This window comes from Embiotoca jacksoni, unplaced genomic scaffold, assembly GCF_022577435.1.
Source record: "Embiotoca jacksoni isolate LCO1_2020_lvr unplaced genomic scaffold, fEmbJac1.0.p SCAF_54, whole genome shotgun sequence".
Classification (NCBI taxonomy): Eukaryota; Metazoa; Chordata; class Actinopteri; family Embiotocidae; genus Embiotoca; species Embiotoca jacksoni.
In genome coordinates, this window is record NW_027185408.1 from 1,270,347 (window position 1) to 1,286,408 (window position 16,062).

General features: G+C 42.0%; 1 protein-coding gene and 1 long non-coding RNA gene across 2 annotated transcripts; one reads left to right on the forward strand and one right to left on the reverse strand.

Moving 5' to 3' along the window:
* Positions 1–5,494: 5,494 nt before the first annotated feature.
* On the reverse strand, positions 5,495–6,846 carry LOC138212318 (mucosal pentraxin-like). The gene is made up of 3 exons (XM_069172642.1): positions 6,722–6,846; positions 6,468–6,561; positions 5,495–6,306 (listed from the first exon to the last, which is right to left on the reverse strand). The coding sequence occupies exons 2-3, from the start codon at positions 6,529–6,531 to the stop codon at positions 5,672–5,674; spliced, it is 699 nt and encodes a 232-aa protein (XP_069028743.1). The 5' UTR covers positions 6,532–6,561; positions 6,722–6,846; the 3' UTR covers positions 5,495–5,671.
* Positions 6,847–10,022: 3,176 nt separating this feature from the next.
* LOC138212334 (uncharacterized) lies at positions 10,023–11,518 on the forward strand. The gene is made up of 4 exons (XR_011179429.1): positions 10,023–10,546; positions 11,089–11,149; positions 11,238–11,328; positions 11,454–11,518. It is a non-coding gene; the product is annotated as an uncharacterized lncRNA (long non-coding RNA).
* Positions 11,519–16,062: the final 4,544 nt, after the last annotated feature.

Sequence of the window (16,062 nt, forward strand, 5' to 3'; positions counted from 1 at the left end):
TCTAAAACTGCTTAAAGTGCCCCAGATTCCTCCACAAATACAGAATGTTGAACACCAAATATATTTGATGTTTTAAAATTTGTCTCAGAAAATAAATCTTTAATTCTGGAATTTGTGCATCCAAAAGATATTTATTAAAATCCTAACTCTGCTGCAACCACGTCTTAAACATGTAAAAACAGTGTTTCATCCAAAAAATGTTAGTGATGCAGGTGTTGAGTGAAACCGAGTGTCTCAGTGCTGTAAGACGGCTGTTTGAACACTGCAGGTATTAAAAGGTTCAAATAAATGCTCTTCTGTTTACAGTTGATCAAAGCTGTCAAACCAGTTCTGACATTCTCTGAATGTTTTCACTGAAGACTCGAGATCAGATTACAATCAGACTGCTGTTCACTTTACCAGGTAATCACCAACAACAATCCTGGAAATCAGTCTGAAGTCATGTTCTTTAACTCAGAGAAATTCTTTACAATATTTATTGGATATTCTACCAACACACTTTTTCAAAAATATTTCTAACTGCATGGCCACTGGTCTTTTACAAATAGTAAACACATCCTTTCTCTCAGGTGTCTTCCCACAGGCCCTAAAAAATGCAGTTATTAAACCACTCCTAAAGAACTGCAACAATGAAAAATTATAGGCCAATATCAAACCTCCCATTTTTAAGTAAAATAATTGAAAAAACTGTTTTTCAACAGCTGAACAACTTCTTGGCCGTAAATAACTGTTTTGATGTCTTCCAGTCGACAACACCACAGGACTTCAACAACATCCACTTCTTAGTATTACTGGATATCGGTGCTGCATTTGATACTGTTGACCACGACATACTACTACACAGACCAGACAACTGGGTTGGACTTTCTGGCACAGAACTAAACTGGTTTGAATCCTACCTGAAGGAGCGAGAATACTTTGTCTGCAGCTAATTACACAACAGAGCGGACTAAAAGGACATGTGGTGTTCCCCAAGGTTCAATTCTGGGGCCTCTTCTGTTAAACATCTACATGCTTCCACTGGCTCAGATTATGGAAAACAACAAAGTGTGTTATCGTAATTATGCAGACGACACACAAATCTACATCACTATATCGCCAGGGGACTATAATCCCATACAAGGGTTGTAAATGCATTGAACAAATCAACAACTGGATGTGCCAGAAGTTTCTTCAATTAAACAAAGATAAAACAGAAGTAATTGTGTTTGGTGCCAAAGATGAACAATTGAAAGTCAGAACTCAGCTTCAGTCACTGATGTTAAAAACCACAAACCGAGCCAGAAATCTGTAGTTATGGATTCAGACCTCAATCTGAACAGCAATATCAAGATAATTACAAAATCAACCTGCTATCACCTGAAGAATATATCAAGGATTAGAGGATTTATGTCTCAACAGGATTAGGAAAAACTTGTCCATTCATTTATCTTCAGTAGACTCGACTACTGTAACGGTGTGTTTAAGGGTCTCTGTAAAAAGTAAATCAGACAGCTGCAGCGGATTCAGAACGCTGCAGCTCGAATCCTCACTATGACCAAGAAAGTGGATCACATCACTCCAGTTCTGAGGTCTTTACACTGGCTTCCTGTCCAACAAAGAATTTACTTTAAAATCCTGCTGTTGGTTTATAAAGCACTGAATGGTTTAGGGCCAAAATACATTTCTGATCGTCTGCGACCTTATGAACCATCCCGATCCCTCAGGTCATCTGCTGGTCTAGTTCCTGTTCCCAGAGTCAGAACTAAACATGGAGAAGTTGCGTTCAGTTTTTATGCTCCACATATCTGGAACAAACTCCCAGAAAGCTGCAGGTCTACTGAGACTCTCAGATCCATTAAATCAAGACTGAAGACTTTTCTGTTTGCTGCCTTTAATTGAACCAGATTCAAGGATGTTGATTCATTTCTTGCATTTCTGCATTTTATTACTGTATTTAATTTTTTTTAAACTGTACTGTCACTTTTTTCTATTTTTAGCTAGTTTAATGTTTTAATGACTGTTTTTAATGTTTTAATCACTGTTCTTAATTGTTTTTAAATGTCCTTTTCTTTTGCCTTATGTTATGATGCTTTTAATGGTTTTATGTGAAGCACTTTGATTTGCCTTGTTGAAATGTGCTCTACAAATAAACTTGCCTTGCCTTTAAACCTACAAGCATTCAGGAGACATTTTGAAACAACCGATCGACATCAGGAAACATTTCTAGGGTCGAGTCAGTGATCCAACATGGTGAAGTCAGAGTTCATCAGAGATGTACAGATTTCTCTGGGAGAATTCTCACCTGCTCGACTTCAGGTCCACTTCCAGACACTTTCCACCTTCGTGTGTGGAGGAAAGATTCGGAGAGAAGAAGCTGCTTGTTGTCCCTCGTCAGTCCTGGTGTCTGAGAGCGTTTGATTTGAGGACGCAGGAAGTGAGTCACTTCCTCATAACTTCAGAGTCCGAGTCTAAAAGCATCAGAGTGACTTCAGAACCAGTCGAACCTGTGGCAGAGAAATCCAACATCACATGATGCAGCTCTGCTGTCTGTCCACTAGATGGAGTTGACAAACCACAGTTCAGTGGTTTTAGAGGGACGGACTCTGTCCTCTCTGTCCTCCCACTGATCTATACTAGAGCCCACAGCTTCACACAAACACAACAACCTGCTCAGTATGTACAACAACATTCACAGCACAGGACACATTAGTTCTCATCACTGTCTGTAACATGGCTCTAAAACTCAGGACTGACAGACACCTTTGAGCCCTGAACAGGACGAGTCTAAAACTGGTTAAAGCGCCCCAGATTCCTCCACAAATCCAGAATGTTGAACACCAAATGTATTTGATGTTTTCAAATTTGACCCAGAAAATATATCAATAATTCTAGAATTTGTGCATCCACAAAATATGTATTAATATCCTCAAAATCTGCTGCGACAACGTCATAAAAATGTTAAAATAACTTTTCCTCCCCAAAATGTTAGTGATGCAGGTGTTGAGTGAAACCGAGTGTCTCAGTGCTGTAAGACAGCTGGTTGAACACTGCAGGTATTAAAAGGTTAAAATAAATGCTCTTCTGTTTACAGTTGATCAAAGCTGTTCAACCAGTTCTGACATTCTCTGAATGTTTTCACTGAAGACTCGAGATCAGATTACAGTCAGACTGATGTTCACTTTACCAGGTAATCACCAACAACAATCCTGGAAATCAGTCTGAAGTCATGTTCTTTAACTCAGAAATCCTGAAACAATATTTAAACCTACAAGCATCCAGGAGACGTTTTGAAACAGCCGATCGACATCAGGAAACATTTCTAGGGTCCAGTCAGTGATCCAACACGGTGAGGTCAGAGTTCATCAGACATGTACAGATTTCTCTGGGAGAATTCTCACCTGCTCGACTTCAGGTCCACTTCCAGAATCTTTCCACCTTCGTGTGTGGAGGAAAGATTCGGAGAGAAGAAGCTGCTTGTTGTCCCTCGTCAGTCCTGGTGTCTGAGAGCGTTTGATTTGAGGACGCAGGAAGTGAGTCACTTCCTCATAACTTCAGAGTCCCAGTCTAAAAGCATCAGAGTGACGTCAGAACCAGTCTAACCTGTGGCAGAGAAATCCAAGATCACATGATGCAGCTCTGCTGTCTGTCCACTAGATGGAGCTGACAAACCAACCAAAGATCAGCACAGAGACATGAGATGAAGCAGCAGCAATTTGGACCACATACACATATGTTGGACACGTTGATTTTTTTTTTTATGAGGCAAAAAGCAGCCTGTTCTTCCTGCTAGGGACCTGAAATCTGGTCCTCAGTCCTGGTTCCAGGTGTCTCTGCTTTAAATGGACTTTTAATCCCAAACACTTTTCTTTAACAACCTTTTTATTCACTTGAGCACACACGTGACATCAGTTCAGACCGTGAGGGTTTTGGTTTTTAGGCCTCTAGGTGGAGATTGGGCCGAGCCGTGTCAGAATGGGAGTAGATCTGCCAAGAAAGAGTGCCACACTTCCTCTGTTTGAAGTTACCAAACAATATTTTTGAAAAGTGCTATAAATAACCAGAGCAGCGAGCAGCCAGCTTCTGTCAAGACTTTTTCTCTACACCATCCATGCTTGGTTCGTTTACAGTTTGTGTGGGTGGGACAACCCGACAACCACGATTTACACATCACAATTTCACTACGAATGATGGGAGAGTCCTTCAGGAGAGTCTGCAGATATGTAGACTCACAGAAAGTCGTCATTAGAGCCCTCACGGACTTGATGATTTGACAGCGGGACAGCCCTAAACCCTCACAGACTCACCGGAAAGTCACCTCAAAGTCTTTGAATGTGCAGACCGGACTGGGCCGGTCCACTTTGTGGGCTGACTGCAGAGTGGCTGCAGGTTGGAGAGCTGAATGCAGGTGAGGTGGGCGTGGCAGGAAGGAGGCCGGGCATAGAGAGAGAGAGACTGAGGACCCCTGGTGGGTGGAGAGAGTGATGAGTCCGACGATGGTGGTGTCAGATTTATCACAGTTTAGTTCAAGGGAGCTGGTTTGCACTGATGACATCATGTCAGAGAGACAGTTAGTCAGGGTGGAGGGAGGTGCAGCGGTGAAGGATGTAGAGGAGATGTAGAGGTGGATGTCGCCGATGTAGCAGTGGAAGTGGAGGCCCTGACGATGTAGGATGTTACAAAGGGACAGCGTGTAGAGGATGAATAGAAGAGGACCGAGCACCAAGCCCTGGGGGACACCCAAGCAGCAACCAGCAGTGATGTCACCCGTTGGTTTGTGAGCGGCCGTTATGAAGCCTCCAGTTCAGAATTTGGCCGGCGCCATCTTTGCTAGTTCGGAGTGGTTTGAAGCAGGAAGTGACCATATTTGAGCGAGCTGGGGTAGGAGCCAGCAGTGGATCTGACTGATCTGATTGGACACCCAACGATACTACAGCCCACCCACCGATAGCTATAACCTGACTGCCCCAAAGGCCTGTCAATGAAACAGAAATGCCCCCCAAAACACAGTTTTTGAAGCTTATTTTGTAATTAATGACGGATTATTTTCAGATGGACCTCCAGAACAAAAATCTGGAAGAGTGAATTTAGCAAATTTCATACAGACAACTTGTAGAAAAATGTTATTGACTGAGAATTTCATGAGAGAAGTTGAACAGAGACCGCACTTTTTGGAGCCAACCTCTAGTGGCACTCTGTGGTATTGCAGTTTAAGGCACTTCTACATCAGCCTCATTTTTCGCAACCAGAAAGTCACATCCACTTTCATATAAAGTCTTCTGGGACACCTGGGACGGAGGAAGGGTGGAGGAGGGGCAGGTGTTGTTGAACTGTGTGGTTCAACTCAGATGTTTTTTCTTTAAGATGCTTGAGACTTGCCCTCAGTTGTGTCAGTATTTCTTACGATGTAAATGTTTGAAGTTGAAACCACAGTTCAAAGTGTTGTCTGACTGTTATTCATGTCTCTGATTTTTCAGTTGAGATTTGGCAGAGAAAAAAAACACAGGACACAGAAGACAGAAATAAATCATCATATTTCAGAGTATTATAGTCTGTTGCTCTGCGACGTAGGTTAGCACTTTAGTTTTTATTTTCTGTTACAGCTGAGAGCAGAAACAGTTTAAAATCACGTATTCATGACGTTCATATTCTAAACGTGACGCCGTCAGTGTCGTTCCACATGAAGTCCACTTCACTGACAGATTGGTTCCTTGAAGTCGGCGTCCTGGATGAAGACGTTCCCGAAGACTTCATAGTTCAGCTGGCTCCAGCTGAGGAGGTTCCCGGGTGTGAAGGAGCCTTGGTTCATGTAGGACCGGATGTCACACGAGGACACGACGTGGTCCCACATGTGCAGGTCGGTGATGTCTCCTTCAAACGAGTCGTTGGTTTTGAAGCCTCCACCAAACTCGTCCTGCTCCTGACCGACGACAATGTTCAGGTCTCCTCTCACCACGTAGTTCAGTCCCACCAGCTTCTGCGAGGTACGAAGTCCGTTCAACCAGAGCTGGGTCAGCCCGGTGCCAGAGTCCCAGGTCCAGCAGACCGAGTTCCAGTCGAACTTCTTGGTCGGCAGTTTTTCGTAGACGTAGGACTCGCTGGCCACGTGGACCTTGTACGATCCGTCGCCGTCCTTGTTGAGCATCAGAGCGTTCTCGTGGTTCCGGGTCGCCAGAGAGAAGAGTCCCTGCATCCGGTTCAGCTGGGAGAAGAAGCGGAGGCAGACGGTCATGGTGGAGATGGAGGCCACTTTGGTGTGAAGGACAACGTGGGGCTGGTTCACGCCCCGGGGGTCACTGGGAAAACTGAACTGCTTCCCTGACAGATCTGAAAACACAAGAAGAAAAGCTGTGGAGATTTACCGCCGATCTATACTTCAACGTAGAGCTCGGAAAAGTATGTTTGAAGTTGGGATGAACAGAAACGGAGGTGCTTTTCTTTTTCTAGGTCGCTGCAGACGTTTCTACTCTACCCCCCAGACGACTCACCTCCAACTTCACAGCCTCCAACGGTCCACAGAACGACAAAGAACAACATCGACTTCATCCCCATGGTGACGATGAAGATGTAGATGAACTCTCGCTGCGGTCAATTAAAAAGCAGAGAAGTCAAACACAAATTAAATGAAGACATTTCTGTGCAACAGCCACTGAAACAGTCGGATTTAAGATGTTAGTTTCCTGCATTAAGCGTCATCAGACCTCGAGTCAGCTCACAACATTCAGAGATCAGAGTCCTTCACCTGTGTGTGATGTCACTGAGGTCCGTGTCCACCTTCCTCCTCTCGTCCGTCCAGCGTCCTGCAGAACAACTGAAGAGTCTCACGTTTATACCTCCGCGTCTCTCCTTCTTCCAGCTGACACCCGACTGAATCATCGCTGCAGTGAGCCGAGAGAGTTTCACCATCAGTTTTTCTGGAGAAACAGGAAGTCGGGAACTTCCCTGTTTTTGCGGTTTCTAACGTTTTCAATGCCGTTAATTCTGCATCGTTTTCATATTTTGTTCCAGTCAGGCAGTTTTCAGTTGATGTGTCCAGGAGACGTCTGCCTGCATCTCACTGATCCAGGCTCATGGGTTTTATTCTTTAGAGACATTCATACAACAGACGATTGAAGGTCATTTGCTGTATTTGATTAAATGAAGATTATAAGCAGTTCCGATGTTTTGTCGTTTAAATTCGGACCGGTGGTGACCACAGTCAGCCGTGCCTTCTGATTGGGCGAAACATTTACCGTGCTGCATGTGCTTGTCGTCCAAAGTTCATGTTTCATTGGTTCAACGTGGCCGTTTGCATCTCATATAAAAACACAAGGTGCTTTACGTTAAGGAACCAGAAACCAAGCGGTCAAAAAAACATCCTGGTTTTGGTCGCTTCAAAGAAACCCTGTCGCTGTTGGTTTTCTCACTTTAAGAAGCAGAACAGAAGCAGAACCTTTCAGGGAGATCACACAGGGGTGGACTCAGTTTGTTCTAACAACATATTAAACAACCCGGCAGAAAACACACATGAAATGAAACTTTATTCAAATATTGAAGCACGGTCACGTTTTATTTCATCAACACAGAAAACATTTCAACAGGATTCATGAGGAGTGTAAAAGTTATTTTCAGACGGTCTTGCAGCAGGTTTCCAGAATCTGCTGATGTTTAGTGGTACGCCTCTGAAAACGGGAGAAATAATCTCAAGAGTGATGTGGTGATGTTTCCTCAGTGAAAGCATTTACTGGAAGTAATTACATACATGTTGCGAATTCTTCACGGACAGAGACAAAACGGTTACGACGCTCTTATCTTGAAACTTTATTTTGACGCCGCGAACTGTTTACGCTTCCGGTTGCGCTAATCGTATATGCTACGCAGAACCGACAGTGTAGTCAGATCGAGTCATTGATGATGTAAGTCATAGTACTGTAACTTTGGATTTATGTGGTAAAATGGTTCCGTTTATAGCTGTACTTATGCTCTTAAGTGCATTTGGTGTTGGTAAGAGTTTGTTCTGCAATTAGCCGTTCAAATAATAGCCCAACGCTGAGCTAAGTGGCTAATCTGGCTGGCGAGCCTGTATTCCTGTGAATGTGTATTAATGCTTAGTTAATGTTAACTATTGATGATAATTCGGTTCTGTAATTCGCTTTCTGTGTTTATTTCAGAAACTCCATCTGTCAATCCATCCATCTGTCAATCATTCTATCTGTCAATCATTCCATCTTTCCATCTGTCTCCCAAATTATAATACTCTATGCCAAACTCAATACAGTAAGGTGTGGAACAATCAGATGTCTGTGTTCTCTGACCGGAACCCTGTAGTGGTCAATATTCATCTTTACACCAGTCTCTCAGGGGTCGAAACCCCAACACTTGTACTATTGTTTAGTTAGTTTTAATTTAATTAATATTATTCTATTTTATTCTATTTATTGTGCATTTTTATATTTAGTATTTAATATTTTTACTCTGTTATTTGATTGCTGTTCCTGCATCTATAATGCTGCTGTAGCGAAAAAAATCTTTATCTGTCGAGGTTCAGGTTGTTATCCAGTAAGCTGGTTACTTTACGAGACTAGTTTTAATCCACTTATTTACTAAAAGTAGCTTTCTAGATGACATTAGCACACTCACAACTGTTTGAATGACATAAAACGTATTTCTACAACAGTTTAATACTCATGTAAAATGAGATTATTGTTATTTTATGTGTTAATTTTCTTTTGTAAGTCAAAAACATGAGTACGTGTAAAACAATAGTGTAAAGATGGTAATACTGGGGATCGGTCATGTTTTTTAAATCGTGGTTAAAATATAAAAAATCAACTACTAAAAAGTAGACTTTTTACTTTTATTGATAACAAACCAACAGAAGCTCTTATAAACTTCTAATTTCACATATTTGGAGCTGATAAATTGTCAATAATTCTAAAAGCTGCATTTGCTTGATACAGATTTTAGTTTTCATTCATGAACAACTTCTTTCAGCTGGAAACAAACTGTAGATTCAGCAGAAACAGGTTAAGTTCAACAATTATTGTCAGCTGATAGAAATGTGAATTATTTACAATAATTGAACCTTTCAGTGATATTACAGAGGGTTGGACATAGTTTGTTCAAACAACATCTTAAACAACCTCTACAGCAAACAGACATTAAATGAGCCTTTCTTCAAATATCTAAGTACGGTCACGTTTCATTTCATCAACTGAAAGACAGAAAACATTTCAACAGGATTTATGAGGTGTAAAAGTTTTTCCCCTCGAGTTCGGAGACATTTTCAGGCCATCTTGCAGGAGGTTTCAGATCTCCCCACAGATGTTCAGTGATGTTCAGGTCAGGGGCCCCTGAGGGCCACTCCAACAGCCTGAGCTGGTGTTTCTTCAAGCAGTTCATGGTGGATTGTGAGGTTCTAGTAGTTTTAACTGTACCTTACAAATAATTACAGTACCTTACTTATAGTACCGTACTGATAAGGTACCTTCTAGTCCCACTAGAGGTTGTCTCTAAAAACCCTCCGGCTCCATCGACTCCCATTCAACTTCTCATGAAATTCAATAAATGTGTTCTAAGGAGTTATCTCGGTGTTGTTAGCTAAAGTCACTCCTTCTTATTAGTTTTCTGGAGGTCCATCTGAAAATAATCCCTCATTCATTAGAAAATAAAGGTGGAGTTTCACTCAAATACCTGCAGTATTTAACTTCCTTCTGCATGTTTCAAATATGTCCATAAACACTTGTAGCGTCCTGCTAATTTGTTTACATGTGTTTCTTTGTAATTCTGTAACAGTGAATTTGCATTTGTGTTCATCAGCAGAGAAGTGTAGTTTGGAAAAGTCCTGAAGTGTCCTACAGTTTTGAGTTGCCCTTGAACCTCTCGTGTCCTCACCGTATTGGTTGGTCAGGTGTCAATCTGTTGCCAGCCAATCAGGACAAGCAGAGAGACCTTCTTGGTAACCTACCGGGTTCTTAGAGGGGCGGGGCTAACGACAGGAGCGCGCGCAGGAAAACCTTTGGAAGTTGTATTTCTATAAAACTTTAGTTGTTATCAGCTGTTAGGTGGATTCAGTTCATCAAAGCAGACAGAAAAATAGATATTTCCTGCTTTAAATCAGAACATGTGACGGACTGAACACACGCCGAGTGACAGTTGAGGTCAGGACAGATTCAGATGGTGTTTCGGTCAAATGAAATTAAACTGTGTTTTACCGACGAAGGAAGAAGTTAGAAAATCCCCGTTTTTCAGACGAAGTTCGGCAGCGAGAGGAACACATCGGGACTGATGTTTCACCATCACTTCAAACTTCACTAGAAACTTTCACCAGTTTACTAACGTGATGTTTGAACGGTTCATCGATGATCTCCGACTGACAGCGTCATCCTTCATGTCGGATTAAGAGCTAACGTGTCGGAGAGCAGCGGGCAGCGGCTCACATGGACCCTCACCGTGGTGGAGGAGGGCGGCCATTTTCAGTCGGTCCCAAAGAATTCTCTGAGTCGTGTTCGTGGAGCCGAGAACAAAAAGTTCAATGGAGGGATTTAAAAAGAGCAGAAGATGGAGATTCAACCACCTCTGAGGTCATGTGAGTTTTGTGTCACGTCAGTTCCAGATCTTAAAATCATGATGATCTTAAAGCTCCTTTAGTTTCACCATGAATTGGTGAACTCCAGTTGAAGCCAGCTATCATTTGTCCTGAGCTCATGTTAGCCGCCCTGATGTCAGACAGTCACTGCTCTGCTGCTGATGGCTTGTTATCCAGTAAGCTGCTTACTTTACTACACTAGTTTTAATACACTTATTTACTAAAAGGAGCTTTCTAGATAACATCAGCACACTCACAACTGTTTGAATGACAGAAAACGTATTTCTACGACAGTTTATTATTCACGTAAAATGACATTATTATTATCTTAGAGATGAATTTCCTCTTTCTGGAACTCAAAGCATTCATGGAGTGAAAGAGTCATTTATTTAACGTGTATTTCTCTGTCGTAGATTGAATTTAGCATCATGTGTGTTTGATAATCAACTTGAAGGTGTTTTGAAGTTTCTATTATCAGAGTATCATATTATGAGCTGCATAGTTTGGTGTTTCTTCTGAAAGCATTTCCTTTCCTTTCCCAGTCAGCCAGCAGGGATGTGAGGCTTCAGAGAGACTCAACAGTACCGTGGATGTTCCAGGCAGGTATGTTGAGGAACAACTGTTTTTAATTATAAGTTCTACCTGATTTATATTTACAAATATATATAATTCCTGCATGTTCATGGAGCAGCAGGAAGCAACAACCTTCATGAGGAAGTGTTCCAACGTTCGTCTCTTTATCAACATCAACACCTGAGTTCCTCACGTTTTAGTGACCACAGGTACGTGAACATTTGGGATTTCACCGTGGAAACCTGGACGAAGTCTGGATGAAGGTTTCACTGACTCACAGGAAGCTGACAAATCTCCTCCTCCTCCTCCTACCCTCCCCCTCTCCCGCTCTTAGCTCCCTCCTCTCTCCATCCTCTCCCCCTTCTCTCCTATGGTGGAAACTATAACATGTCGTCCGAAATATGATAAAAAAAAAGTCATACTGTAGCATGTTGTCTTAAATATGAAAAAGAAAGTCCTACTATAGGATGTCATCCAAAATATGATTAAAAAAAAAGTCATAATACAGCATGTCGTCTAAAATATGATAAAAAAGTCATACTATAGCATTTCGTCAAAAAATGTCAGGTCGTGGAAGAACATGCAAATCACAAAGGGAAATAACCAGGATGGGATCGAACTTATGAACTCTTGCATCGGAGACCAAAGTGCGAATCACTTCACCATCGGTTATTTAGTAATGTCACCTAAAAATTTAATAAACAATCATAGCATGACATGTCGTCCACAATATGAATAAAAAGTCAAATTATAGGATGTCGTCCGAAATATGGTAAAAAAGTCATACACATCAGGTTCACGGTTTACCCGCCGAGGTAACACACGAGGTTCACGGAGGGCGAGACCTCCTAAGGCGAGTCCCTGTAAGGGTAAGCCACAGCCACAAACCAAAGATAAAAAAAAAATATGATAAAAAAGTCATACTATAGCATGTCGTCCGAAATATGATCAAAAAGTCATATTTTCAACGACATGCTATAAGTATGACTTCCGTTCAAGTTATGGATGCCAGCACAGTGGTGCACCTGTCAGCGTTGTCGTCTCTCAGTCTGGAGGTACCAGGTTCAATTCCCGCCTGGATTGTTAAAGGTGGAATTTGCACGTTCATGCAAAACTAATAACCTAAAAGTAAAGTTTGTTATCCATAATGTGGATGACTAACTTATGCATGTAGTCCATAATGTAAAACATTACATTCAAGCAATAAGCTGTTTCATTCTTTTGCTTGCACTTTGCGGTTTTATTTTTTTCTATTTAGAATATATGTGTAAAGGCCTATCTAAACTTGTTTTGTCTTAACTTGAAGAAAAACATTATTATTAAAAATTAAAACTGCAATCTATAACTCCACCGTCCACAAATATTCATTCAAATGTGACCAAAATTGCTGCAGACATTCTTTGGATAGTAGATATACGTGTTTTCAAGGAGGTCTGCAGTGATTTTAAATATCTTCCTGTAATGTGTAGTGTATGCAAAACTTTTTCAATTTCTCCAAACATTTCAACTTCTTTGAAAGTTGAATCACCATCAACAGGTGGAATTTGAACCTTTAATAACAACCTTGGTGAATTTAGTCACCATTTTTAGCGATTCACACATGTTGTACTTTAACGAATTTCTCCCACAGATCTTTTCGGACCAACTTGAAATTGAGTCTGTGCACTCTGAACATGTTTGGAATTAAAAGTTATCAAAATAATTTGTTTTAGTCGATCGGTGTGCCAGTGGTGTCGTGGACAAAAAGTGACCCAAAAGTCATGCTACGGCATGTTGTTCAAAAAATAACTGGCATTTTCAAAGTCAGAAATTACTAATGTCCTTTTTTGTGAGTCATGACAGAAGGGTGGAATTGAACCCCAAACCGTCCAGCTGAGAGGCAGCAATGCTAACCACTGCACCACTAATCTTCCCAGGAGTTAGGCAGCATTGTGACAAATCTTTAGCTCACTGCAACCTATACCTCCACCGTCCACAAATATTCATTCAAATGCAACCAAAATTGCCGCAGACATTCTTTGGGTAGTAGATATACATGTTTTCAAGGGGGTCTGCAGTGATATTAAATATATTCCTGTAATGTGTTGTGAATGCAAAACTTTTTCAATTTCCCCAAACGTTTCAACTTCACTAAAAGTTGAATCACCATCAACAGGTGGAATCTGAACCATTAATATCAACCTTGGTGAAGTAGAATCTTTTACCTGTTGAGTTAACCAGACTGTCGGCTGAGTCTCTGGAAGCTCTGAGTGACTTTCTCCTGCCACGACTGATTCTCCGGCGCCGAAGATAGTCCTGCGGTCTACGACGCCGACTCCCAGCTGGAAACGACCTCATGAAGACACGGGTTCGAGCCCCGCAGAGGTAACACAACGCACGTGGTTCACGGTTTACCCGCCGAGGTAACACAACACACGTGGTTCACGGTTTACCCGCCGAGGTAACACACCGCACGAGTTTCACGGTTTACCCGCCGAGGTAACACAACGCACGAGTTTCACGGTTTACCCGCCGAGGTAACACAACGCACGAGGTTCACGGTTTGCCCGCCGAGGTAACACAACGCACGAGTTTCACGGTTTACCCGCCGAGGTAACACACATGGTTCACGGAGGGCAAGACCTCCTAAGGCGAGTCCCTGTAAGGGTAAGCCACAGGTAAAAAAAAACAAAGTCCAAAAGAGACTTTTTTTTTTCATTGTGTACTGGTTGAGTTGACTCACGGTGAGAAGTAATTTGAGGCATGTCAGTTCAGAAAAAGGTCATACTCCAAAAAGTCGCAAAAAAGTCATGATATAACATGTCTAAAATATGGACAAAAAAGTCATACTATAACATGTCTAAAATATGGACAAAAAAGTCATACTATAACATGTCGTCCAAAATATGATTAAAAAAAACAAAAAACAACTCATGATAGCATGTCGGCTAAAATATGAAAAAAAAAGTCATACTATGAAAATGTCAGATAGTGGAAGAACATGCAAAACACTGTGAAAATAGCGAGAACGGGATCAAACCTATAACCTCTTCCATGGGAGCCTAAAGTGCTAACTACTTCACCATCTGTCATTTAGTAGTCATCTAAAAATTGAATAAACAATCATACTATAACATGTCGTCCAAAATATGATAAAAAAAAGTCATGATGTTATGTCTAAAATATGATACAAAAAAAATCAGACTACATCATACTACATCGTGACCTCCTCTTCCTCCTCCCCTCTCCCTCCTCCTCTCACCCTCCTATCTCCCTCTTCTCCCCCTCCTCCCCCTCTCCCGCTCTCAGCTCCCTCCTCTCTCCATCCTCTCCCCCTTCTCTCCTATCTACCTCCTCTCTCCCTCCTCTTCCTTCTCCTCCTCCCATCTCCCTCCTCCCCCTCTCCCGCTCTTAGCTCCCTCCTCTCTCCATCCTCTCCCCCTTCTCTCCAATCCGCCTCCTCTCTCCCTCCTCTTCCTTCTCCTCCTCTCCTCCTCCCCTCTCCCTCCTCTCCCGCTCTCAGCTCCCTCCTCTCTCCATCCTCTCCCCCTTCTCTCCTATCTACCTCCTCTCTCCCTCCTCTTCCTTCTCCTCCTCCCATCTCCCTCCTCCCCCTCTCCCGCTCTTAGCTCCCTCCTCTCTCCATCCTCTCCCCCTTCTCTCCTATCCACCTCCTCTCTCCCTCCTCTTCCTTCTCCTCCTCCCCTCTCCGTCCTCCTCTCACCCTCCTATCTCCCTCCTCCCCCTCTCCCGCTCTTAGCTCCCTCCTCTCTCCATCCTCTCCCCCTTCTCTCCTATCCGCCTCCTCTCTCCCTCCTCTTCCTTCTCCTCCTCTCCTCCTCCCCTCTCCCTCCTCTCCCCCTCTTAGCTCCCTCCTCTCCAACTCCTCTCCCCCTCCTCTCTCCCCCTCTTAGCTCCCTCCTCTCCTCCTTCTCTCCTCTCCTTCTTCTATCCCCCTCCTCTCTCCCTCCTCTCTCCCTCCTCCTTCTCTCCTCTCCTTCTCCTATCCCCCTCCTCTCTCCCTCCTCTCCTCCTCTCTCCCTCCTCTCTCCCTCCTCTCCTCCTCTTCTCCTCCTCCTTCTTGCACATCATTCAGTCCAAACAACTGATTGATGGAAGAAACAGAAAATATCGTATCAACAGTGATAATTTGTGGAAATATAAATATATAAACATTCAAAGTTGAAGAAAGTCCAACATGTTGTCAGAGGAGACGAGTTAAAGGAGCTGCAGCTTCTCTGAAAACACTTCAAACATTCCTGCATGTTTGTATGCAGCTGCAGGTCTGAACACGCAACACGCAACACGCAACATGCAACACACACACACACACACACAGTTGTTGTTTTTTTTAAGTAAAACCTTTTGAGCTTTTTGATTTCAAATTTTGTCTTAGGAAACACTTCATGTTTTAAATCACAATTTTGACTTTTTATCTTTTTTAACCTAAATATTTGACTAAGTTAGAATTATTTTTTTTACTTTTATCCAAGTTTGATTGTTTTTATCACAATCTTGAACAATTCTAATAATAATTTTGACTTTTTTTTCTCCGAATTTTGGACTAATTCATACAAATGTTTTTACTTTCATCGCATAATTACATTTTATTATTTTTTTTATCACAATTTTGACATAATTCTTCAAATAGTTTTGACTTCTCTCTTATTGATCTTCTGACTACTAATAATGTCCGACAGCCGAACAAAGCTCCGCTCGACTCGTCCGATTCTCTGAAGGCGAAAAGCAGAAAATATGACGTGACGGAAGAAAATATCAAAACTCATTTCCATAAAAACAGAAATCAGAAGAGAAGTTTAGAAGAGCAGCTGAAGATGAAGAGAAGACAATCTGCACCTCAACACATTTATTCTTTAAAACAAACAAAATCAAACTCTAGTTTTTACAATTTGAAAGCCGAGAAAATTCAATTTCCAAAGTAAAGTACATAAAAATGACTTCAT

Bases quoted from the DNA above. Each gene is read 5' to 3' on its own strand.
- LOC138212318 (XM_069172642.1), bottom strand. From the start codon at position 6,531: ATGGGGATGAAGTCGATGTTGTTCTTTGTCGTTCTGTGGACCGTTGGA. The intron at 6,307-6,467 runs GTGAGTCGTCTG...TTGTGTTTTCAG, and splicing joins TGGAGGCTGTGAAGTTGGAG to ATCTGTCAGGGAAGCAGTTC.